The sequence below is a fragment of the Caloenas nicobarica genome, chromosome 4 (assembly GCF_036013445.1).
Source record: "Caloenas nicobarica isolate bCalNic1 chromosome 4, bCalNic1.hap1, whole genome shotgun sequence".
Taxonomy (NCBI): Eukaryota; Metazoa; Chordata; class Aves; order Columbiformes; family Columbidae; genus Caloenas; species Caloenas nicobarica.
Window position 1 is genome coordinate 69,456,684 of NC_088248.1, and position 26,313 is coordinate 69,482,996.

A 26,313-nucleotide genomic window follows, 5' to 3' on the forward strand; every position below is an offset into this window, starting at 1 on the left:
CCGCGCTCCCTCCTCGGCGGGGCCGCGGGAGCGGCTCCATCCCCGGCCGGAAGAGGAAGGCGGCCGGGGCGCTGCGGAGGGCCGGGGAGGAGCCGCCGCCGCCCGCCTGCAGCATCCCCAAGGGAGGGCGCTTGGCAGGCGGACGGGACCCGCCCGCGCACCCTGCGGGCCCGGCCCCCCTGAGGAGCGGTAGGTGGCCCGGAGCGGGGCAGGCCCCGCCGGCGCTGCGGGAGGGAGGGAGGGCAGGCGGCGGGAGGAGCGGGTCTGGGCCGGGCACGGCGGCGCCTGGGCGGCGCGGATTGCCCGGGGTGCCCAGGCGGCGGAGGGCGCCTGGCGAGGGGCGGCGGGTCCTCGCCGCTGCCTCCTCATCTCTGCAGGGCCGTCACTTCTGTTCTCTGGGCTTCGGCTGCTCTGAGAAATTGCCTTTTTTTTTTTTTTCCTTTATTCCTCCCCCGATTGAAACTCCTGCTCTTGACCTGATTCAGGACTTTGTTAAGGAGTCAGAGGAGCCTTCTCAAGGCTTAGCAGGTAAAGCCGGGCCTAAGAAGGGGGGGAAGAGATAGCAAGAAAACACCAGAAGGATGAAATTCTTCCTGCTGGCAGATGACAAATCTCTGTTTGCACGTTAGGGCAGGGCCGGCTTTGCTGCTGATCCCTTCCTGAGAGCACAGCACCAAACCCCGGCCCTGCTCTGCAGGTCCAGGGCAGAAGAGATGAGACACAGACGGGGTGTCCTGAGGGGACGGCTGGGGACAGCCAGGAGGGTGTCGGGGACACGAGCGTCCCGAGAAACAACTCCCCTGAACTGAAAATCCTCCCCCCTCTTCAAACCTGCCTCACAGAAATCAAATGTCACGGCAGAGGTGAAGCGTTTTGTTTTTGCTGACGGGATGCCAGGGCCTGTAAAATGTTTGGTGGTTTCCTGCCTAGCGAAAAATATGAGGAGGTTTGAACAACAAAACTGATGGAGCACAAAGGCAGAAACATGTAGTACCTTGGGGTATTGCGTCAGGGAAATTGCAGCCACGTAGCCGAAACTGGAGCTGAATGAAAGGTCAGCGTGAGCATCAGTGGGTTCAAGCCACACGCTAGCTGAAATGGCCATGAGAGAAAGGTGTAAAGGATGTTACCCTGTGGGAATAACCCTGGAATAAAGTTCGGCTTGGTCATACAGTTCAGTGGATGCATAAATTGTGAGGAAAAACAAGGTCGAATCTGCCAAAATGAACCCATCCCTCAACTATTAGCTGGATAGACCTACGGCCAGGAAGGATTTGTCTAAAGGAATGGTTGTTTTGGTTCCAGATGCTCTTGTATCATTTGGGTAAACAAATCATACTAAACGTTTGTAGTAATGATGACTTACCATTTTAAATAAAAGGATCCTGAGCGTAACCAAACTGCTGTATTCACTAGCAGATTTAAGAGTATTATGCCAAGAGTTTAATAAATGGATTGCAGGTGTCCCCCTTCCATGTTTACCTCACGGCGTTTGGAGTTTAATAATGCTTCAGTGCTAGTAAACGGAATCTGCAGGTAAAGAAATGTCACAATAATATTTATTGCTGAGCGTAAGAAAGTGTTATGATTTTCAACTAGTGTAACATGATGTGATATGCATAAGTACCTTGTGTATGTAGTACAGTATGTCTTGTCTGGAATAGAATTTAAATTAAGAATTGCTCAGTGTTTTCAATCCTGACTCATCAAAGTCAATGGATATTTTGGTATTGGTTTATGTTATCGGACGAAATTGTGTCTCCTTTCTTACTGTCTTAGTGCAATAAACATTCACGGATTTTTTCAGTAGAAGGGACTGCAAATTCGATTGGTTTATGACTGAGATACACAGTAATGTTTTACAGATCTGAAGTCTGCAGTTTCATGGTTTGTATGTTACTCCTTGATTTTGCTGTCTGTTGAAATCGAGATTTTTTTCAGGATGTGGACTGACTGTTTAATACTGAACAGGATATGGTCTGCATCCTTGTTTAGATCTTTAAGACAGTTTAGAGTATTATAGAATCATGGAATCATGGAATCATTTCAGTTGGAAGAGACCCTCAGGATCATCGAGTCCAACCATAACCTAACTCTGGCTCTAAACCATGTCCCTGAGAACCTTATCTAAACGCCTTTTAAACACATCCAGGGATGGTGAGTCCACCACTGCCCTGGGCAGCCTGTTCCAGTGCCTGACCACCCTTTCCATTAAGAATTTTTTTCCTGATATCCAATCTGAACCTCCCCTGGTGCTACTTGAGGCCATTTCCTCTTGTCCTATCACTTATCAAAGAAAGTTGATAGTTCTGATATTTCTGACAAACTAAAACACTGCTTTAATTATTTGATACCCCAACTCGCATAAACTTTGGGTGGCCATCATCCAGAGAAAGAAAAAAAAAAATCAAGTTTCAAAATTTTGTTGTCTTGTTTCTTGAGCTGTTGCTTTCCAGGATTTATCTTTAAGACAGCATTCCTGCAATAGTTAGGGAGTCTACCTTTTTTTTTTTGGTGTTAAATTTGTATTTCTTTAGTTATTTCTAGTATGCACTGAAGGCATAAATAATGTATTACTTGAATGTGGATATTCAAAACAAGAGTGCCCTTTCTTATCTATTTTACTGTAATGCTAAGTTGAAAACATTTGGGAAACTTGCATTAGCATTGCTCACATGTTAACAAGCTTTCAATGCTCCTTAGTTCTGTGTTTTGAGATGCGCCTGTAATAGAGTTGTTTTATTGGCCCTGTAGCCTGTTCTTGATGCGAGCAAAATTGATGCTGAGCTATTAACCAAGACTAGAGAGTTGAGGTTCCTGTTGCTTTGAAATCCAGGCAGCTTAATACAGCCATAGCTTGTATTGGTTCTTGTGAAGTCTGTAAAAAGCAAGAATGAATCAGCAAGATACTCTCATGAAAGGCCTGCAGAGTCCTTCCTGTTTACTGGATACAAATGTAATTTTTTAGAAGCAGAGCACCTGGGAACATGGCCCTGCAAGAGAGAGAAATTAGCAGCGGCTCCATCAATGACAAGCAAGAACAGAACAGTAATCGTGTTATTACAATTGTCTTCCTGGCACTCTTCATCGACTTGTTGGGATTTGCTCTCATCTTGCCACTGTTTCCCTCCATCCTTGATTATTACGGCCAGACTGGGGTAAGTAACAGAGAAAGTCAGCCTGCTGAAAAATTTATTTACGAGATCTTTAGGGAAGGATGGAAGAAAAATACCTTGTCTTGAGGAAAACCAAATAGCTGGAGGCAGAATAATAATATCCAGCACATTTAAATGGTGCATAAACTGAATTGGTTTGTGAATTTGCATGAGACACTTCCCTCTTACTTTTTCGTTAACATGAGGGATTTGTTTGGAGGAAAATTCAGGTATTTCCTAGGGGCTTGTCCTTGTAATGACCAGTGTATTTGTGACTTACACTGATGTCACTGCATACTGAGGTTTACCTAAGAACCAAAGAAATAAGGGCTCTCACCCTGCCTGAGTATTTCACACACTCATTTACTCCCACCCCCAGCACCATGTTCACTGGGTCTCAGCAGGGCACTGGCTGCTGCTCTGGGAACACAGGGCACAAAGTTGTGTTGGTTCCCTGACGTGCAGCTGCTCACACTTACCATTCTCAGGTGTTACTGGACAAGATGAAGATGTTGTCAAAGGATAATTATTTTTACAGCCCACACCTGTCTCATAGCACCTTTCCTACCCCATTCCAACTGCAGCTGTAGACTTTGTCTTCCTCACAACCCTATCTCTAACCCTGACCACGGGCTCTGATCTCCAGGATCCTCCCGCACTTCTAGTGTATTTCCTATAGCCAAGATCTTCACCTTCTTTTCATGGCCCCCTTCTTCTTTTCAAGTCCTCCACCTCTTTTCAGGAACCATTCCTTTTTGCACCACCTCTTCTTTCTGGACCCGCAAGCCCCTGGTTCTCTCAATCTAAATCATGTATGTGCAGAGGGATAGAGTATGTCTCATGTTGCTTTATTAACTGAAGGATTCAGGACATGCTGATTTTGTTTAGTTCAAGTTTTAGCAAGTAGCAGGCCTGATGGTTTAAAAAAGTTATGATTCAGACATTGCCACAGCCAAACACATACACCCCATTATCTCCTGCCTGTTAGCATTCACAATTTAAGCTATTTTTAGCCTATGACAACTGATTGGTGAAGAAATTTTCCCTGGGGGGAGGAGGAGGGAAAGAATCATTCAACATCGTCTCTAGTTCACTAAGCTCTGATGCTGTCTTTGCAAATGAAACAGAGAAACTGTCTTCCTGCTATTTCCCAGCTATCTCTTTTGCAGGATGGATTCTATTTGTCATTGCAACGTGGTGTGGACTGGTTTGCAGTGATGGTTGGGATGCCTCCAGAGCGGAAATACAACAGTGTCTTGTTTGGAGGTATGGAAGTAAAACAAGCTAACAGACCAACAAAAAAGCTAGTGTTTTCAAGTTATTTGCAGTGTTGATGTGAGGAATGATGAGGAAAATGACAAGAAATACAAAAAGCATACTTGCCTGTTACTAGATTTAGATTTCAATAAGACAGAAAATGTCTGTTAGAGAAGGCTGTAAGTGGTGATGTTTTCATCACACTGATGGCAATGAAAAGTTGGACAGCCCCATCTTTGTCATTTGGAGACACACAGGCAGGAGGAATGGGCCAACAGGAGCCTTATGAAATTCAGTAAGGAGAAATGCGAAGTCCTGCCCCTGGGAAGGAGTTGTCCCTTGCAACGGTACAGACAGGTGGGGAGCAGCTCTGTTCTAAAGGCCCTGGGGGTCCTGGTGAACAGGAGGCTGAGCATGAGCCAGCAAAAGCACCAGCAGCACCTGGGCTATGTGAACAGAAGCAGAGCCAGCAGATTGAGGGAAGTGATTGTCTCTTTACCCGGCACTTTTTAGACCATGCCCAGAGCTTTGCATCCAGTTGTGCCCCCTCCAGCACAAGAAAGACATCCATAAACTGGACTAGTTCAGCAGAGGGCCAGGAAGAGGGTCTGGGGAGCCTGGGCTTGTTCAGCCTGGAGCTATCAGCAACCTTCTGGTGCCTATGGAGAGTTTATCAAGAAGACAGTGTGGCATTTCTCTGTCATGCATGGTGGGAGGAGAGGCAACAGCCCTAAGAAGAAGCAAGAGAGGTTCAGACTAGAAATAAGGAGAAACTTTTTCACAGTGAGGATGGCCAGTGGAACAGGTTGCCCAGAGAGATTTCATAGTTTCCATCCTCAGAGGCTCTCAAACCCTAAATGGTGAAACCCTGAACCATCTGGTCTGACCTCATAACAGGCCCTAGGAGTAGGTGACCTCCAGAGGTCCCTTTTAAACTGAATTGTCCTATGATCTTGCCCAATTTGTTCTACAGATTGCTACAGAAATGCAGGCCTGCTGTTCCTTATTGCCACACTGCCAGCTGAGGGTCAGGCGCCTGCCGTGCTAGACCCTGCACAGTCACAGAAATTACTTTCCCTTAACAATTGACCCACACGTGACTGGAGATCAGTCAGTAGGAAACACTGGAATTAGAAGCTCGTGAGTGCAAGTCTCACCTCCCTGCTGGGCAGCTGTAGCACAGCACTGCTTCTAAATCTCATTAGTCCCATTAAAAGCAGGAGAGCTGCTGACTTGCGGTGTCCAGAAGCATTTGCTGTCACCAGGATACCCTGGTGGGTGTGAGCTCCACTGGGAGTAGTGCAGGAAATCCAGCAGCATTTATGTCATGTTACACATCAGAGGCTCTTTTTGCTCCCTGCAATCTAGAGACTGGTGAGGAAACTGGGATTTCAGAGTCTGAAGATGTGAGGGTGTCAGGATTAATTTTAATGGGAAATGTCTAGACCATCTCCTTTTAGTGAGCTGAAGCTTCCTCCAAGATAAGCAAAAGGCTTTTAAACTAAAAAACAAAACAAACCACAAAAGAACACAAGACTTTGTTAGAATGTAAGTGTGAATGTATTGTTACTATTTAAAGTAGGTTTTTTGGGTTTTACAGGCGTTAGAAAGTTTATAAACAATTTTTCTCTTTCCCACAGTGTCCTTGCAGGCATGTTGTTGTTTCTTTGCTGATTTTCAGTCAGATTATTGGCTTCGAATGGTGGGAAGCAGCTTTCTTTAATCCCTCAGAAGAAACTGCTTTCTGTCTCCTCCAAGGCCTGGCTGCGTGCCTCCTCCTTGTTCCTTTTCTCTGTCTCAGATTGTTGAAACAAGGGGCTGGAAGCTCACAGTCCTGTTGAACTTGTTGCCTTTCCTTTTGCCTGCAGTGTCCTGTACTCCTGGGAGTGCTGTACCCCTTGGCTTGGCTCAGTGGCTTTCAAGGGGAAGGAGAAGCCTCCCTGCTCCTTCCAGAGGAACACAACTGACTCTTTTGCCCTTTGAAGAAGATATAGCGTCTAACTGGGAACATACAAATAAAATAAAATAGACCCTGTTTGTCCCAGAAAGGAAGCTGGCATCCCTTGCTGTTTTCTCTCTAGGAGAAAAGTATTGAGAGAAAAGTATTTAGAAGCAGTATTGAGTAGTGATGGGAATGTTCACTAGTTACCCGGCAGCCACAGGCAGAGAGGGCACAGACAAGGTGGCTGAATTAACCTGGTATCTGTCACATTTGACTCCATCTCTTCTGCTGGCTTTGATGACGGCTTTTCTTAATGAGCCATCTAATTTGCTAAACCAGCAGAAAATGTTGTGGGTTTTGTTGTTGGTGGTTGTTTGTTTGTTTGTTTCCTGATTAGTTTTCTGCCAGATTGAGTTGAATTAGCTCACTGGAGAGCTGACCGAGGCTATAGAAGCAGAAAAGATGGGCAAGCTACCTTAGTTGTAGTCAGCCCGTCTCAGTCCATCCTGTCTGATTGCACCTTACATGGTTGTAGTGGAAAGGTTCGTTACACTTGTGATGTTAAGAGATCCCTGCAGTATTCCTGCAGCCTTCATTCTTTCATTGCCTCCATCTGCAACAAGGAGCATAGGATTGGAAAGATACTTGCAAGGACACCTTGTTGCTTCTCCCAGTGCAGGTTATATTCTACTCTCTTTCATCTTTGCTTAGACTGTGACTTCTTCAGGGCAGAAACCTTCCCTGCCCTTGTCAAGGCCCTGAGGGCACCAATACTTAGTTGCAGTGACCAGCCTTTGTCCACACGCCTTCTGCCCAGTAATTCAGGAGCTGTATTTCAGCTCAGGCCTGAGCCTTGCCCAAGCCGTATCATGAGTGTAGCCTTGTCTCCAGGACTGTCTCTGGCCCTGTCTCTTGGATGGACCTTGGACCTACATTGCAGGTGTCTTGTCTCCTGAATGGACCTACCTCATAATCTTGTTTCCATTCCTTTTTCTGCCCCTGTCTCCTGCTGGTCTTGACTGGATCCCTGGATGACCTGATGTATAACTCTTGCCTTGTCTGGGACTGTCAGTGGACCCTGCTGGGACACCATGCTCTGCCCAACCCATCCACACCGTGTGGGACTGCACCCTGGTTGGGGAGGGCACTGCGAGGGCTGTGGTCACATCTCCCACGTGGAACAGCCCAGCTCTTGCTGCTCCCTGTCTGGGAAGTGTTTGGCATGTCTGGGTCTTTTTACAGTGCTGGAAATACAAGGAAGAAAACTTGTCTGTCGTTGACATAAACAGCCAGTGCATCAATCAATGAGATTTTTTACACACTTTTTTGAGCTATCACAAGCATCTGTCTCCCCAAGGTGTTGAGTATCAATATTCTGCATCCCTCAGTGTTGATGGGAGCAGAACTTCTCGTCTCTCCTCTGCCTTTTAAAGCTTTGATAGCTGAATGATCTGAGACATATAACCCAGTTTTTCCTTTGGAGGAAAACTGGGACAGCAAGACATTTTTTTGCCTGCTTGTTGAGAGTGTAGTGCAAATTAATAATTGTGTGAAGCTAGAAATGAAAAGAGGAATTAAAGATCAGAGAAGCTGGAGGCAGTTTTCAAAAGACTCTTGGAGTCTGTTGGAATCACTCCTACCTCTTAGTGTGCCTCACTAACAGCAGTGCTTATGTCCTTCTTTCCATGATAAAAAGGAAAGAAAAGCTAATTAAGTGTGACAGAATCAGGTTAAAAAAAAAAAAAAATCTTAAAAGAGCTGTGACTATTAAAGACTGCATTATCTGTGCTTTAAGAACAGAAATTGTATGTAGTCAGCTAGGGAAGCATTGGAGAATCAGCATTCCATTATAACCAGTGACTTTCAAATACTTTCTCACCAGAGAAGTAACCAGTGAATCAGGCAGTTTATGTTACTGTGGTCAGTCTGTGTATCTGGTCTGTCTGTATATGCTGCCTCAGTTAAATAACAATGCAAGATCAGTGTTTTGAGGGTGTTCTTTATAGTTGTTGTTTTACATTTGTGTGCTTTTAAAGGACATACTGGAGTGATAGATCTGGAACAGGTTGGCTGTCTTTGTGTTTAAGATGAAGGCAGCAAGTCTAATCATACATGTATTTTTTTGTATTATTTTTTAGGTCTGATTGGCTCAATCTTTTCCATCCTACAGTTTTTCTCCTCTCCCATCACTGGTGCTGTATCGGACTGCTTGGGAAGAAGACCTGTCATCTTGATGACAGTGGTATGTGTCTCATACTGATTTCAATTATGTCATCTCAATACACAGTTGAAGGCACTGTAGTCTTGTGGTTAGCACAAAGGATTGGGAAATTGAATGTTTTAGATCTGTTCGTTGTCGACTGCTTCTTGCCAGGTCATTTGGCCAGACTTCCAAATGTGAGTGCTGAACTTCCCAGATCCGGAATTGTACATAGAAGGCATCAAAATACCTATCTGTTTCTGGAATTTTCCAAAATCCTTTTCCTCTGTGTATGGGAGTCTGACTTCTGATGCTTGGTTTGCAAATGTTTGTCTTAATCCCTTTGTATTTTAGTTTCTCAAGGGCTGATCACTTAATGACCTATTTCGCAAAGCCTGGGGATCGTTGGTTAGGAAGTGCTATACAGCAATGTAAGATGCATTTCTTACGAACATAACATTCTCCCAAATGTTTTCTCTGTTGCTGGTATGTGGTTCTAATTACAGAAGCAGTGCAGAGCAAGCAGGTACATATGTGGAGAAACTTGGCAGCAAATGAAATATAAATCCTCCTATCCTCTAGGCTTGCGGAGAGTGAATTAAATAAACCACGCGTACTTATGATTGATTATGAAATTTAAAGGCTAGAACTGTGAATTCTTCTTATTTTGAAATAAGAATTCTCTTGAAGTTGGAAACAAGTGGAGCGGAATTTACGAAAGTGGTTTTGTGCCCTGGACTGATTTAGCTCCCTCTGAACTTTATTTGCTCTGCTAATTTTGTTAGCAATCTCACTCTTATGTGAAGTTTGTATGGGTTTGTTTCTATTTTATATCCCTGTCCAGGACGTAGTGCGGTATCAGTATATTCAGACATTTCTGTTACATGGGTTTTGGAGCAACTGTTGAAAACAAACAACAAAAAAATGAAAAGTTTAGCTGGGAAATATGTAGAAATGATATCAACATTGCTCTGCTTTATTAGCAACCCTTTCTTGCTTCTGCAGATGGGTTTGATAACATCATACACACTATGGGCTGCTTCTAGGACTTTTGGCGTTTTTCTTCTCTCCAGGATCGTTGGGGGAATAAGCAAAGGGAATGTCAGCCTCTGCACAGCTATAATTGCTGACTTGCACTCCCCAAAAGCACGGAGCAAGGGCATGGTGAGTTTACACACGTGGGTTATATGTTTGAGTTTGCTGGGTAACTTTTAATTGCTTTCAGGTGCTCAGAATGTCATCCTCAGGTGTGTATTCATTGTTTAAGTGAAAACATGACTTTATAGGCTACCTCACTTCTGAAAAGATGCCAGATCATTTTGCTGATGAACTATCACACTTTACTTGTCAATGACTTTTACCTACAAGTGAAACGCAGGTGCCCTAGAGGTAGAAAAACTACCTTTGTAAGTGCTAGAGCTGTTACTCCTGCTAATAACTATAATTCTCATTATAATAGCTGAGAAATCAAGAAGTCTTAGGGCCCAATTTTGGTGGCTGGAAGCCACTTATAGGACAAGCCGTTTTTTCTGACCTTCCCAGGCTGTGAAAGCGCAGCGGCACTGCAGGGCACAGCGTGTCTCCTGGCTGCCTTGGATGCTGCTCAGGCTGCATGATCTGAGCTCAGCGGGTGAAGGATGTGGCAGTTGTCTGACTGAGCAGCGAGAGATACGAACAGCTGCCCTGTGCTCTGCCAAAAGGCAGTGGACCAGATGGAAACACCCTGCAGGCTGAAGTTCCCTTGCAAATTACCAGTTAAATCTTTTATCTCATCAAAACCTTGGGGGCCCAAACTTCTCCTAACAGATTGTTATAAGCCATGTTATAAGCACATAAGCTGTGTGGGACAGCTGGTTCTTGGGAGGTGAAAGCTTTAGATTTCACATTGATAGCTAATGAATTTTCCAAGCAATTTATTATAGTCCTGGTGAGCCAAAGTATATTTTTGTTTATGGAGAGGGATAGCCATACAGCACTAGTAAGTAAAATGGGTCAGGGCCTGAGAGCAAGTCGGTTAGTACAGCATGGCTCACATCCATACAGCTATACTCTCTCCCTTTCCAAAGCAGAATAGGAATGTTCATTCTGCTTTCTGGGAAGAGGATACCGCTGTTCCCAAACTGTGATGGGGCATTGCTGGGGGGAGTGCTGGCTGGGCAGGCAGAAACAACATTGGAGATGGTGAGGTGACACCTGTGCGTGCCCTGGCCTTGTTTAGTTTAGTACGATAGGTAGAGATAAACAGGCTCAGGAAAGCAGGAGGATTGTGTGCTGGGGTGACACATTTGGATCCCGCATATGCGAGTATACATCTTTAAATGTCTCTTAAAGAAAATGAACCAGAACCTGCACTGTTTTGTCCTTAACCAATCTCACTGAGGCTGATGATTCTAACCAGTGCTCTTTTAAGGTCCCATCCAGTGTGTACAGAATCTACCTGTTTAGTACTTGCACTAAATTCAGGTTGTTCTCAGCCTGTTTGCTCTATGAGACATAAATTCCTAAATACAGAAATTGCCAAAGTGTTTTAGAAGCTGTAGACATCATTATGAGTTCCTCCCATGGTGCTGTCCTCCCTTTTCCAGTTTTCCACCACAAAAGTTTATCTGCTGACTGAGCAGTCCCTGAGGTGAGAATCATTCTTTTCCTTCCCAACTTGCTTTCACTCATAACCACGTTGCAGTTTGTTCCTGCTGCTTTCCTGACTAGACAGAAAAGTCAGTTATTTGGAAATAACAGGTTTTTTCCCGCTTAACTATCATTGCTCTGTACATCCTCAGGGTGTCTTGGACTGATTGTATTTCTTCAAGGTAAATGCCAAGAAATCCAAATTGTTTTAAAACTGAGCTACCTGAACAAACTGCTGTCTACACGTCTGTGTTCATTGTGTCACTGCAGGCAATGATTGGCATTGCCTTCTCCCTTGGTTTTACCCTGGGTCCCATGATCGGAGCTTACCTAGCCATGGAGACGGAGAAAGGAGAAGTCTTCTACCTTCGATCAGCGTTGTTAGCGCTCATGTTTGCTGTGGCTGATTTCATTTTCATCTTCTTCCTACTTCCGGAGACACTTCCCAAAGAAAAACGGGTAAATGGACTGTCGATCTGAAGATCTGTGTTTCTTGCAAAATTTGAGATTTGAGAACTGTTGAAATACTGGAAACAATGAAGAAGGGCCTGAGCCAGTGTCTCAGGAATTTAGCTCGTTCGTGGGACTAGGATTTAATATTATTATTCAGGCTGATGTCAAAAAGGTTGTATGATGGTTCCACCTCCTAGCCCAGTGTAATATGAGAAACTCTTCATAGTTAACATGTCTGCTTAATTGCTGGTTTTGGTGTGTTAGGTTTAAATTTATCAAAAACTGGCAGGAGCGTAGGAGGATGAGGGTGAATTTTAAACTGTGATCACAATAACTCCCTGGGGATGAAATTCAGCTAATCATAAAGTAAATGCATCAGAGACTGGATTTTCTTTCATTTAACCAGTATTTGTTAGAGTTTTCTTAACTATTATCTTGCATTTGCTTGATTATTTTGAACACTCAAGTAGCAAGTGACTGTTGTCTCTGAGCTGTGCTGTCTCCCACAGATACAAAATATCTACATGTGCTAAAATTCATTGACTGGATTTGTGGGGCCAAACATTTATTCACATTATGATTTAATATTATGTGATCAGACACTGGCCAAGATATATCTGATTAAAAGCCTCTTGGAGCAGTCTCCTTTGGCAGTGTGGGAGAGACTGAACTCAGCCAGAGGTATGTGGGTGAGGCACTTGATTTGGGGCTTTCCAGCTGGATTGGATCTTTCCTGTTGTCCCTGGTTTCTAAGCAGCACTCAGCCCTCGAAGCTGCTTGGTCTCTGGGCAGCCAAACCCACGTGACGCTGAGAATTGTTCAGGAAACTTCTGTCTGCAATGCCCTTGCCGGGGCAAAACTTCAGACCTTCCCTGTTTCCCAGCAGGTTGTGTCCCATGTGAAATTGGTTGCTCACCTTCTCTTCTCAAGCACTACAGGTGTTTTTGTTTTGTTTTGGTTTTTGGTTTTTTTTAAAAAAACCCAGCTCTTCCATGTGTCATCAGTTCCCCTTTCTTATTTGGCTGTTTCTAAACATTCCAGATAAAATCCTGTTCCTGGTTAGTGCTTGCACACTCTAGGGTGATGGCAACATGTTGACATAGGGTAGTGCTGGAGAGCAAATCTGTTTTCTGTAAATGATTCCACCTTTGCTGTAGCGTGATAAATGGCTTCAGCACCTTTTAGGACTGTGTGATGACTGAATACCTTCCTCCCCCTTTTATTATCCTCTTTTTGGGGCTCTGTGCAGCAGTGGGTATTGTGCGAGGTGGATTAATAGTTGCCTCTCAGGGTCCCAGTCATGCAAAATCCACGGGGTGCAGATTGCTGGTGAGACAGAGGTTTATGTGGCACTGGAGTTTCTTGTGATGGGTATCAGTGTTAGTGCTTTTGTGCCGTTTCCTTTCAGCCTACAGCTGGGCAGTGGCCACATGTGATTTACGTGTTCCAGGGTATTTGTAATTTCACTTGTTAGGCTGCTTTGCCCTTTTCTTGGGTAATTGAGAGCAGTGTTCTTGGCCCCTGGATGCCGGAGGAAAGGCAGGTATGTTGGCTGCCCTTCTGGAACTTGGCTGGGCTGAGCTGGAGCACGTATTCCTGCAATATAGGAGTGGATGCGTTGGAAGGACAGAGCTGTAAAAGAGGGGAAACGATAACGAGAACCGGTAGGAGGATGTGCCAGTGAGATGAGACATCTGTTTCCTTGAAATATGCTGTGTTCTCATGATATTGCTGTTTCTCTATCAGTCCTCTTTTCTCAGGAGACAAGATCAAGTATTTCACGTTCATTCATGTTGGAACTAATTTGCAGAAAGGGGAAGGTGGAGGGTGACAGGGGGAACAGGGATGCATTTTCATACAAAGAGAACAGAATTTTTACTGTTCTTCTTCCCCCCCCCCTTTTTTTTTCAACTGTTCCACAAGTTTATCAGGTGAAGAGTGACCAGAGAATTATACCTTTCACCTGTCAGAGACACTGCTCTTCTGTGAGGTGGCCAGAACAGCTCCTGCTGTGACCTGCTTGGGAGGAGGGAGGAATAGAAAGTTCTCTAGTGGAATCTGTGCCCTTTAAGAGCTTTCGAGTTAAGGTTTAGCTAAGCTAGTCCTGGGCAAGGATTAGCTGGTGTCCAGCTAATCATGTGTAGGGCTATGCAGCCCCATAGCAGACTTGTGGAAGAACAAGGCTTTTGCCCTGTGAATACTACACACTGTCTGGTTTGAAGGGTGAGGCTGGAGCTCGGAAGGTCCAGGCTGCATTCCTGATTTGGACTGACTCTGTGCCCTCGAGACATTTTCCTTAGGCCCTCTGCATTAGAGGAAAACAGAGTAAACAAAGACACTTCGAAAAATGTCTGCCATTTGAGGTGACTTTTGGGGTGATCATGAAGTAAAATGGAGCAATTTTGGAGTAATAAATCATAAACATAGGAATTAAATACAAGTTAGATGTTGCACGTTTTGAATCTGCGAAGAATCCGCACTCCATGGAGCTGGTGACATTGACCGAAATTGGCAATGTATACTTTATTTGGGTGTGGTGAAACACTTTTGTGGTTTTGTGGCAGTGTTTTCATTATTGATCAGTGCATGAAGTCACTTCTAGACCACTGCTTCTAGGGAAAAGATAGGAGAAATTAAAAGAAATTTATGTGCACACGCTCATGTATATTTTAAAAAATCCAATATAGATCTGTAATTTCATAAGACATGTAAGATTTTAAACATATATATATGTATATATAATGTATATCCTCCAGACCAACCTAAAATCAGCCTTGTAGTACAAAGCAGCTTGGCACTCTGTCTGACTTGGATAATAATTTAAAACAGGTACAAACCACAGGGTTTTATTACTGGCAAACATGCTTGAGGAGAGTTGCTTGTTACCAGATTCCCTGGGCTGCAGTGCAGACACCAGCATGCCAACAACTGCAGGAACTGGGGATTGCTACAAGCCAGCTTCAGGAAATCCTCTTACAGACCTTTTAAAAGCATGAGAAACTTCTTCTTGGGAGTGTCTGTTTACTCTCTGTGATACATGCAGTGAAAGGGGAAATAAATATCTCGGTTTGTTCCGTGTGGATCAGCAGCTTTATGGCTTTATACAGAACAGCCTGGTATATTGAACCGGTTGCTGTTGTGAGACCAACGGGCTCCAGAGCTCTTGCTGTCAGATATTCAGAAGCTCTGACTATCAAAACAAGACAGGGGTCATGTTAATACCCTATTGAAGGTTGATTTGTTTACAGCTTTATTAAATCCAGTCCATATGAGTCCTCAGGTCACGCACTAAGATTAAGTTCCAGTGATAATATGACCTTTAATCTCTGCCCTCAAGGGGGTAACAGCTCCTACCCTATCTGGGAAGAGAAGGAAGCTCATCAGATAAAGCCTGTGCTGTGCTTTGAAGATGTGAAATACAAAGTGTGATTATTCAGGATTCTTGAGTCTGTCTTATCTCTTCCTGTGACTGTCACGAAAAGTGACAGTCTAAATTCTCCTACTTTAAAAGGAATCGTTTCCTTAAGAATTTAGACGTTATTTCTTCTTTAATATTTTCTTTAGTTTTCTATATGTTAGAATAAAAAAAAAACCAACAAATTTTAGAATTAAATTCTCTATGGATGGAAGAATAAGCATCTCCTAAGCTCTTGTTGTTAAGGAGCAGGGAGAATGCCACTAGGTGCATAATTAGGTTAAGGTGTACAAGGACCAGAAGCGCTACAAAATAAATTTTCCTCTTTGAAGACACCACACAATGTGGCTGGCCAGAATCTCTATAGAAGTCTCTCTAAAATCTCTCCAAGGAATCTCTTTAAAAATTACATTTTCCTTTTCTTCCCCAGGAGGTGTCACTGGCTGGCTAAAAGAACAACCAGTACCAAACCAGGGGGTTGTTTGATGTGCTACACAAACTGTTCTCAGACCTGTAGCCCCAGCTTCCCATGAGCTTGCAGGCAGATATGCCATTATTTTCCCAGTAAATGTTCATTGGACACGAGCGATGATGCAAAAAGTGAACCAAATAAAGCCACCTTCAGGGCTATGGAGAATGAGCCTCTTCTGTTTTCTAAGAGCCCAGGGAAAAATCTGTTTTCTGTCTTCAGTGACCGCTGGTGTCAGTGCTTCACCTTCTCATCACAGTGCTGGAGCCAGTTCTGTGATCAGAAAGTCTGGACTGTATTTAGGGGTCACTCCAGCCCCAATGCCAGCTGCCTTGTTTCATCTCAGACAGTTTGTGTAGGTGTAGAAGCATATTTGACTGTTACTGTCAGTTCCTTGCAGTAGTTATTACACCAGGTTTTTAAATAAGCCTCTTTCTTCTTCTGATCAGGTCTCTTCCGTGACGTCTGGATTTCAGGCAGCAGTTGACTTGCTCAGTCCTTTGGCTTTATTTCAGTTCTCTGCAGTCACCCGAGGAAAAGAATCCCCTTCAGAGGACAGTAAGTGTCAGCTGGCTTTTTATATTAATATTTTGTGTCTTTGTGTACATGGCGGTGGTTTCTAAGTGAAAATTTTACTCAAACCACTTTGGGAGCAGCACTGTGTTCGCTCATTTAAAACTTACCATGCTAACTTTTGAACAGGGAACTGCAAGTTCCCTTGCACGCTGGTCCTGTTATTCCCAAAAGAAGTTTTTAGAGATTAGTGTTTTGAAGATTTTTGACTTGCTACTTGCTTTTTCTTCAGGCACTGGTTGCAGCATGGGGTAGGCTACAGTAAGTGAAGCGATTTGAAAAGATAGATCAAGGCATGAATAAGGGAGATGTGAGTTTGCTTGTTCAAGCTGCAAACTGGGAAACTTCAGACTGGAATTTGATTTTTCAGTTCAGGACTTGGAGATTTGGGTTTTGAGCTGGCCATTTCTCTATATGAAATTATTTAAGCCACAGAAAATAAATCAGTGTTTGTCATGTACAACAACTTACCATTCAGTCCTTGCTTCTGTATCAGGAGTAGAGTAATATTTGCCACTTTGGAGAAAACCTGTTAAACCCTGTATTGGCAGAAAAATAAGTAAGGTAATCTGTCGCAGACCATTTGTAGCGTAGAAAAAGGGATACTGTGCTTAACCAATGTCATCTTGAGAGCAGCATCAAGGTATTGGGTGGAATGCAGGTATTGATTAAAAGAAATTAATTAGATAAATAAATAAATCCCCAAATAGGTTGGGGGTGTGAGTGTGAGGCAGACGGGCTGGATTGGGTGAGGGAGATCGGGGTGACCCAGATCGAGATGAGTCTTCTGGGCTCTCCTCCCCTCATAGGAAGGGAGAGAGTGGGCAGAAGTCGTTTTGTGGCTTGTCTTGTATGGATATTTAAAATTAACATCTGGGATGAGAACTTTTCCCTGTACAGTTGATAAATGTTGCTCTACTCTTGTTGTTTTATTCTCAAGCTATGCTTGAAAAACACCACTGTGTTTCTCTCTTTTTTTTTTTTCTTTGATATTTGTTTGGTTTTTTTGTTTGTTTAGATCTTCAGAATCTCAAAACTTTGGGCCTGGCTTATTTCCTGTACCTCTTCCTGTTTTCTGGCTTGGAGTATACACTGAGTTTTCTCACCCACCAGAGATTCCAGTTTACCAGGTATAGCACACTTAGAATATCAATGTTGTATTTGTCTAGGATATTTTCAAAAATCTTGACTTATGTTGTCCTCATTTATTTTCAAGAGAGGCTTTATGAGGTTAGTAAAAGCACTCAGAAAGCAAGCACTGCATTCAGAGATACTTGGGTTTTGTGGGAAGAATTTATGAAAATACGACACACTGTTTATCGTGAAAGGAAATACTCTGTCTACAGCTTCTAATAACTAGAGAAAATCAATACACAAGATTAAATCAAAGCTCCTGAAATATGTATTGCTGGGCTAGTTGTATTGATTATAATAAAGCCTTTTCTTGCCCAGAAGAGTTCTTCAGTATCAGGACAAATCTCGGAGCTCAAAAAAGGCAAAGGATGGAGGGAAAGCTGTGTGATTATATTTGCTCATCAGAGCTCTGCATTGCATACAGTGTACAGTCATTACATCATAGAGTTTGATTTCCTTTAGTCAAATTCTAGAGAAGAAAGAGAACAGAAACATTAACAGCAGCTCAGCTTGAAATACTTTCCCTGCCAGCTCATAGGAAGGTTTCCAGCCAGGAACATGATCTTGCAGCTCAATTCCTTATGTGTGTCCTTCCCCTTGAGTAATTCTCAGGGGTTTGTCTCATCTTTCCCTGTCTTTCGTAACAGCTTGTGGCTTAACTAACATGTGTGCATCACGAGAAGGTTTTCTAGTGTATTAAGCTTGTGTCTGCACAGTCCTTTCAGGATGGCCATGTAGTGAGATACACAACTTTATGCTGACAGCACAGGCTGTGTGACAAACAAGCTTGTTATGGAGGTGAGAATATCCCCATCGTTTAGTAGATAAGAGAGGTGAAAGGGAAATTCGAAGAAATATTTAAGGGTGGAGGGAGCGATTGCTTTCCAGTGCAGTGCATGATCACCACCATGCCAGCGCCCGTGTTGTGCCTCAGTGACATTAATCAAACCCTGTGTGACTGGTGACGGTGCCTGAGAAAGCAAAATACCTGTTCCTTGGAAACCAACAGCTCCTGTGCATGTGGCACAGACTTCCATGGCACTGGGTAATTAATGAGTTGGAAACAACTGGACTACGTCACAGCAGTCTAGAAATGATTGCAGCATTGACCAGCAGCTGTCCCGTCTCTACCTGAGACCTCAAAGGTTTATCTTCGTGCTGTCTCCCTGCCATGGAAACTCGCGTCAGCGTATTAAGAACTTTGGGCTGCTCGTGCGAGCACCAGAAAGGATTTTCTCTCTCTTGTTCAGGAACTGCACTGGACCTGTGGATCCCAGGGTGGAATGCTCTGTGTGTGACTCCATACTCTGTGTTTTTGCCTCCCTTCCAGCATGCAGCAGGGCAAGATGTTTTTCTTTATTGGAATAACAATGGCTGTGATCCAGGGAGGCTATGCTCGCCGAATCAAGCCAGGAAATGAAATCAGAGCTGTAAAAAGGGTAAAGAATAACCAACCGTATTTCTTTTTCTTTCCCCCCACAAATCTGATATGTTAATTTTCAGTCTAATGTGCAATGAAGGGTAGTTGGAGGCTATAACCGTACTTGACAAATCAAAAGGAATTTCTGGCTCATAAATCCAGCTAAATCACTTCTGAAGACCCTGGTTGTTGGACACTTATCAGTCTAAACTTTGGAACATTAGAGCCCTCTCCTACCAGATCAGCTACGATATTATTGAAACTTTCAGTTCTTCATCTATAACTTCAGTAGGGAATGAGAAACAGAGTGTCAATCTGTGCAAGCTTTGTTTCAGTGATTTCTCTTGCAGTGCAGATGTTGAAACTACTAAAGCTGCTTCAGAGCTGATCTCTGACTCTCTTTCTGCCAAATTGTTTTCAGGGACATCACCAATCTGCCCATCTCTGTGCTTGACAGGCTTTCCCTAGAGTATATTTCACTGGTGGGCAGGGGGAAATAGATTCTTCCTCTGATCTTCAGTTTGTGATCATCAGTATCACATGTCACAATGGTGTGTACCGATGGTTTCACTGATGGAAACGTGCGTTTCTGTGGTTTGCTTCCCTCTTTCATCATAGAGGTGACAGTGCTGTACTGGGGTGACAGGGAACAGTTCTCTGCAGCTTATACAGCCATGGGATGAGCAGATATGTCTTGGCATTTACACTTGTGCATGGAACTAAACAAGGCTGGTTTCAAGTGTTTCTGAACTCCTGTTGGTAATAGGACTGTTAAAGCCTCCATCAGTTTATTATGCATTATTTTGAGGCCAGTGTGATTTCAATGGTGTCAGGGTAAAAAAAAATACCAAACTACACTGCATTCCAGTGAGCTGACTCAGCTTTTCTTGAATTATTTCCACTAGTGGAACCATCTCCACCCTGCTCCCTGGCAGGCAAAGTTAATGGCACACTTGTGTTACACAGAGGAAGCATTTCCCGGGGATGGGAACTCCCGCTGCTGCGTTAGTGCCGCTTTATCCCCCGCATCATCTTCCTCCGTGTGCCCAGCCCAGCCCACCTGCTACATTTGCTGTCCCTGCACTGCAGCTCATGCACAGTGTGGCTTGTCCCTCTAACTTCTGTACTCCTTCCTGCACTGAGAAGCTTAGTTACCTCAAAATACTCACCCAGTTTAGTTGTCTGGGCTCATAACCACGCGTGTGCGCTGCACAGAAACCCGCTGGCCCTGGAGACTCCTGCTGGGGATGTACGTACCTTGAGTGGCTTTTGTGGCACAAGTTCCCCCTTTTCCTGAACTGGCAATTTGTTTGTGAATCTGGAACATACGGCAGATGTGGCCTCTCTTAGCACAGTGATTACAGCGGCTCATTTATAACTGAATCTTCAAAATGAGATGTTTGGTGGGAGTGAATACCCTCTTTTGTGAAACACGCAGCAGATCTCAACTGCTCTGTCACTTCTGCAAGAGCTCTGCATGCAAGGGAGAGACCACAGGGGAACCACGTCCAGGCTCTTGGAGGAGATGAGGCATGTTTATTATTTTGGGGGTTGTATTTCAAATGCCATTTGCCCTCCCATTTTTTTTTTTCTCTTGGCTGCGGAAGTACGGACTTGGAAAGCTCAAGAGGGTTTGATGTAGCCCTTAAAATCAATCAGTAATGCTGAGAACAAGCAGAGGAGCTGCAGTTCTGTTGCACACAAGCTTTTTGATTTCTTGTGCCAGCTCAGGAGACAAAGGGTTCAAGCTAGATTTCTGTTCGGTTCAACACAGAACAAGAAAAAAAAATAACCCAACCAACCAAAAAAAAACCCACCACCAAACCCCACTAGATTGTGAGAGAACTCTGTAAAAACCAGGTTTTCCTCGGTTGTGGGAAATGGGTGGTGGGATAACTACAGCCTGTGTTACTGGCGACTCCAGCCTGCACGTGGTCTGCAGTAACGCGAGAGAGAAAAGTGAATTGCGCTGGTCTGTGGCCACCCAGGTGAATTTGAAGTCTCTGCTCGGGAAGAGGGGGCTTTCTGCTTCTCACTTAAACGTAGTCCTGTCAGCAGAAGAGGACTAACCTAGACTTAAGCTTTAACAACCAGGGCTTAGATGTAACCATGTGACTCATTCATTTCGCAGGCTATTATGTTGCTGATTCCAGCTTTCTTGTTAATCGGATGGGCTGCAGATGTGACGGTGCTGAGCGCTGGACTCTTGCTGTACTCCTTCGGTGAGCTCTGCAAAATGCACTGAAAGCTTAGCACAGATAATTTTTCTTCATCTATTATTCACCCCATTAAAAAAATGCACTTCTAATTTTAAACTGTAAGTAAGAAAAAGTTGATATTTCTTTTTATAAAATATGGAAGAAATAGTGTCTCTTTTTGTTTTGCTGCTGTTTGTATCACAGGAGGTTGCCATGGTGAAATTTGGAAGCATCCCCAGTTCTCCTGTTGTCCTGTTTACTGGGGAGCTCTCAGGGGGGATTTTCTTACCCCCTCTGATCAGACCTAGAAGCAAAATATTAATATTCACTAAAGAGCTCAGTTCAGAAAAAGAAGGGAGACAGTGTGTCTTTGTATTTCTACGATGGCTGCCTTATTTCTTAGGCACCAGGCGGAAGAGCCCAGCGAGGGGGAATCTGTTGCGCGGGGCTGTGCTGGCTGGACACTGCTCCGCGCTCTCCCAGGACAAGCTCCTGGCTCAGGGTGGGAGCAAAACTCCCCTGATGGTTTCTGATAAACATATTTGAAAACCACCTGCACTTAAGTGTTTACATGAATAATATTCCGCCAATTTAAGCTGTCACTCAGGGAAACGATTATGAATGAAGCTAGATTCATGTACTGAAATGCCTATCCGAAAAGAGATTTTGGATATTCCAAATGCTGCTAACTATTGTTCAGAAGCTTCAAGTATGACTAATTACAGAAGTAGGAGACTTCTCTTTTGCATGATACAGCTTGATTTAAGAGTAAACTGTAAACCATAAAAATGCATCTATTTAGTAGCTTGCTTATCTTGGGTCAGCAGTTTGACTGGTTTACAAAATCTACATCTTCTCTGCAGATGAACTGGCTCTTGAAAGCCCACCGGGTGAGGGCGGGGAGAGGAGATGGTTTTTTGTGACTGTGCTTCTGAGTTTGGAGCCTCGTGGTCTTGCCCCATACCTGGGCAGAAAGCTCCACCTCCCCCCAAAGAAGCCAGCCAGGAGAGCCTCTGCAGGGGCCTCTTTACGTCCTCCCTCTGCCTCAGGAGTTAAAGCAAAATGTCTGTTGTTCCTGCTGTCTAGTTGTCCTTCCCAGAAAAGTTTCTGCTTTGAATGCTTTAAGCACTTCCTTCTTGGCAGAAAAGGCCCCTGTTTCAGTAAGAGGGCAGACACTGTTGAACAGCTCTTGGCTTTCATGCCCCAAAATTTTGTAACCTCTTGTTGGTCTTGACTGTCTTATTTCCCAAGACAGAACGCAGCTGCCTCTTTCATCCGTGAGTAGGGTAAAGCCATATGCATGGGGACAGTGTGATTCTGTGTGCAGCCACCTCACTGTCCCTGTGAAATATGAGCAATTCCCTTTCCCTGCTCCACCTGACAAGACCACAGAGATTTGGAAAAATCCCAGTGAGCTGAGCTGACCCATCTGCCCTTTTCCCGTGGGCTCGCAGAGGGAGAGACACTGATGTGAAACATCTGCTGGGAGCGCTCATGGCTCTGAGTGCAGGTTGGCTTTGAGGGGGTGTTTTCATGATTGAACTTGGATTAAACCTGATGATTCATTGTTGGTGCAGTACCCCAGCGCTCAGCATATTTCTCTGCAGTAGTAACGAGTTTGGGCCACATGTTTTTCACTATTGCTCTTGTAACTGTTTTGAGCTCCCTGCTGTTCATTGACAGTCTCTTTTGTGGATTTTTCCAGCTGCGGCCATTGTAATCCCGTGTTTGTCAGCAGTGGTGTCAGGCTACGGTGAGTGTCTTTCCTGCTTTGAGGGGCAGCCCTTGGCCACAGAACTGACCTTTGTGTAGACCTGGCTCAAATACAGAATTGACCTCAAGTTTAGCGATGCATCAACAGCAACGCTCGTCGTGTAGGTCCATCTCAGATCTGAATGTTGGAGCGGTGCCTCTGGTGCTGCGTGGGTTTCTGGGAGGTGCTTTCTCCCCAAATGCATTAACAAGGACAGCAGAAACCCTAAGTGTTGCACTGAAGTGCTACTCGACATGGTATGTAATCCCAAAGCAGTAACCACCTGGGCAGGAGTGAGGCTCAAGCCTAGAGAAGAGCCTTCCCCAGCCCTTGTGCACTGCCCCTCTTCAGCACAGCCAGCGAGCTGGGACTGTCGGTGCCCGCTGAATGCACCGTGCTTTGCTGTGGGGCGCAGACCAGCTCTGTCGTGCTGGAGGTGCTGCAGCCTTCAGCACCTTCCCTGCTCTGAACGTCCTTCCCAGCAGGGAGGCTGAGTGGGGCAACCTTATATCTGGTTATGATTAAAAAGGTGGGTAACAGTGTGCAAAGAATTAATATTGTAGACAAAGGCCACAAACAGAGTGGTTTGTGTTCTCTGAAAGAGATTGCTGCTGGCCCTAACATCATTTCTTCCTGATTCCTTAGAAAATACTTTCTAAGGAACTTTCTAAAACGTTCTGGGTTTGTGGCACTGGTTGCTACATAACTTGTGAAGCAGATGTAGCTGTGTTGCCATCTGTGGATGACAAAGTTCTTCCTCCGGCTTTGGTTCAGTTGGGTCCCTGTCAAACCATGACAGCTACAGTGCTTGCTGAGGCAAAAAAGGCTTTGCTCATTAATGTCACTTTTATGTTGCTCTTATTTAACTTCCATCCATGCTTCTGTGTTTATTACACACCTGTTGCCTTTTCAGCAAATCTTGTGCTCTTTTTATTTTGTTGGTTTAGTTTGGAGTGGGGAGGGTGCACTACAAGTTGGCTGTGGACAAGCATGCTTGACAAGCAATGAAGCAGTCATGTTTATCTTGGTGGAGGGGAAATAAATGCAGCTTGGGCAGCAACCATGAAATGGAAGGAGGCGGAGATGTATGTGGGAAATACCTGCAAAAGAACAAGGGTGCATGAGGGACCACAGTGCCCCACCCAAGCAAACCCCCTGCACTGATCCTGGCTCTCTGCACAGGCTCCGCCAGCCAGAAGGGACGAGTCATGGGGATCCTGCGGAGCCTGGGCGCCCTCGCCAGAGCCCTGGGACCTGTCCTGTCAGCTACTGGTGAGTGCGGCCTCCTGCTCCCGCGCACCTCCGCGAACACACAGCATCACTCTGGCCCCCACAGCCTTGGGGGGGTCTGACAGAAAAGGGGAAGCGCAGCACATTTCAGGGCCATGAAGTTGTCTGCAGAAGTAGGGACTCCTGAGAGCTGCACCGGGGTGGGACATGGTCCTTGTTAACACCAATAAAAGCCTCACAGAGGAGTTTTAAAAGTCCATACAAGCAGAGATAGACTAGACAGCAGGGACTGCCTGGCTCCCTAAACATTCCAACAACAGCATCCAACTAGTCCAGCCCTGTGAGCACCACAGAGGGCCTGGCCCCAATGTGCAGAGGGAGCTGGAGGCTGAGGAGCCTTTGCTGTGCTGATTTTTAGCCATTTTAGCAAGTAAATGCCTCTGCTGAGGGGCCACCCAGGCACTGGGTAAGCAGGACTCAGTGAAATCAAAGGTTCCTGTGCTGTGGTAACTTTCTCCACCTCTTATGAAGCTGCAGCCCAAGATAATACAAATTAAGTAGAGACAGTCCATGTGCAATAAAGAACGTTTCAGCATTAAAAGCATCTGTAACCTAGAAACTAGATTAAAAGAGCCCACACTCAGGGAGAGTGCTGTGCCCAGTGGCCCTGGCTAAGGCCAAACCTGGGCTGTGCCTAAGGAGCCCCCTGTATGGGCTCCATTCCCCCAGGCCAGGATAGGGTAAAGGGACAGAATCAGGGGAAGCAGCCACACAGCAAGTCAGAGCTTGAACTCAGACCTGATGTTAAGCTTGAGCAAAGCTTAACATTAACAGTTTTCTGACTGCATCTGCACACCAAGCAACTGGCTCGCTCTGGCTCACCAAACCAGTGCCTCATACAGCAGCCTCTGAAAGGACGGGCCAGACTTTGGGCTTTACAGGAAAACCAAAACAGCAGAACAGCTCCTGAGTGCAGCACAAGTCCTGCCCTTGCCCTCCTACCTCAGCACCAGATTCACAAGTGTTTCACATCAGGAGACCGATACCAACAGTGAGGAACCTTCCAGAGCAGCACAGACAGCACCAGGAGCAGCTGTGGAAGACACTTAGGGCAAAGAGTTAAACAGTTCTTTGTAAAGCTGAGTGAACAGGAACTTCCCTATTGCTATACTGGCAAGAATGGAAATAAGACATTTAAAATTTCCACTTTTAACATGTTGTTTCCTTGGGTGAGAACCAGCACTGATTAGCCACCTCCTCTGTGTAACTTGTGTGCCTGCAAGGATGTGCAGGGAACGATTCAGCAGCTCTGTGGTCCCCAGGTTTGTCACTAAGCTGCCGAGAGCAGTCGCTCTGAAGGCTGGTTTACACAGACATGAGGACATGCACACTAACCAGCTCACTCTTGTTTCCTTTGCAGTTTACTGGCTGGCAGGGGCAGAGCTTTGCTTCACTGTCTGCGCAGCTTTCTTCCTCCTCCCCTTTGTTTTACTTGGTTCTGTAAAACGGCAGACAAAGAAGGAGTAGGAGATAAGCACAGAATTAACATCAGCTTCTAAGGACCTCTGCAAGAGCTGATGCCTGGCACCCGACACTGCTCAGCAAATGGGAAGAGGAGGATTTTCATCGTCTGGAAGGGGATACGTGATGACCACTTGCAGCAACAACAGACTTCGGGTTTCTCATGGCCCTCCACAAGCAGTTACCTTTAAGACTGTCTCCCAGCCAGTGTGACTTGTTTTGCAAATAGAAAACGACAAAACAAAACAAACCCACAACCAAGCAAAAAAGCCAGAACACAACAACAAACACACAAAAACCCCAACCAACCAAAAAACCCACACACAAACCAAACAAAACATGACCAAACACAAAACAGCTGAGTAAAGCTTTAAGATCCTCAGAGAAGCAGAGACGGGTGCCACAGGACCCCGGCACAGCACAAGCCCCACTGACCGTCCTGAGCTGCTGAATGGAGCACACGCAAAGCGCTTCTCTGCTCCAAATCAGCACACACCAGCCCAACGCCTCTGCCCGCAGCCCCCAGCAGGACCGGGCTGCCCCGCAGCACCGCACACAGGTGGTTCTAAAGGGGACTTTCTGCACAATTGTCACAAGATCTCCACAAACACTCCGTGGCCCTGGGAACAGCTGTACCCACTGCCTTAAAACATGATGACCAAAAGCGAGAAGCATCCTGCAGGCTTCCTGAGCCACTCTGGCACAGGTGGACTGTTTTTAATACACAAACTTCGAGAGATATATTTCTAATACTGTGTGATGTTTCTCGGTGACCAAGCACTGTTCTTTCTGCATCACAAATAAACTGTTACATTGTACACTCCTTGAGTCAGTTACTCCCAGCTGTGCTGCTCTGCCCATCTAAAGCAAAGAGGGCTGCACAGAACTGCCCCCCGGGGCTGCGTGGGGACAGGACCCTGCACCTACCGCTCAGCTGGGACCCTTGGGGAGGGAAGCCCTACGGG

The 26,313-nt window shown here is 45.1% G+C and overlaps 1 protein-coding gene across 2 annotated transcripts; it reads left to right on the forward strand.

The window, feature by feature from the left end:
- Positions 1–26,174, forward strand: MFSD10 (major facilitator superfamily domain containing 10). 2 transcript variants are annotated; one of them, XM_065634250.1, is made up of 13 exons: positions 1–189; positions 2,969–3,158; positions 4,325–4,421; positions 8,493–8,596; positions 9,560–9,718; positions 11,453–11,641; positions 15,969–16,077; positions 17,111–17,222; positions 18,557–18,665; positions 20,778–20,868; positions 22,550–22,597; positions 23,780–23,869; positions 25,248–26,174. In XM_065634250.1, the coding sequence occupies exons 2-13, from the start codon at positions 2,988–2,990 to the stop codon at positions 25,352–25,354; spliced, it is 1,386 nt and encodes a 461-aa protein (XP_065490322.1). In that variant the 5' UTR covers positions 1–189; positions 2,969–2,987; the 3' UTR covers positions 25,355–26,174. The 2 variants fall into 2 exon arrangements, with proteins under 2 accessions (XP_065490322.1, XP_065490320.1); XM_065634248.1 differs by lacking the exon at positions 1–189 and adding an exon at positions 422–528.
- The last annotated feature ends 139 nt before the right edge of the window (positions 26,175–26,313 follow it).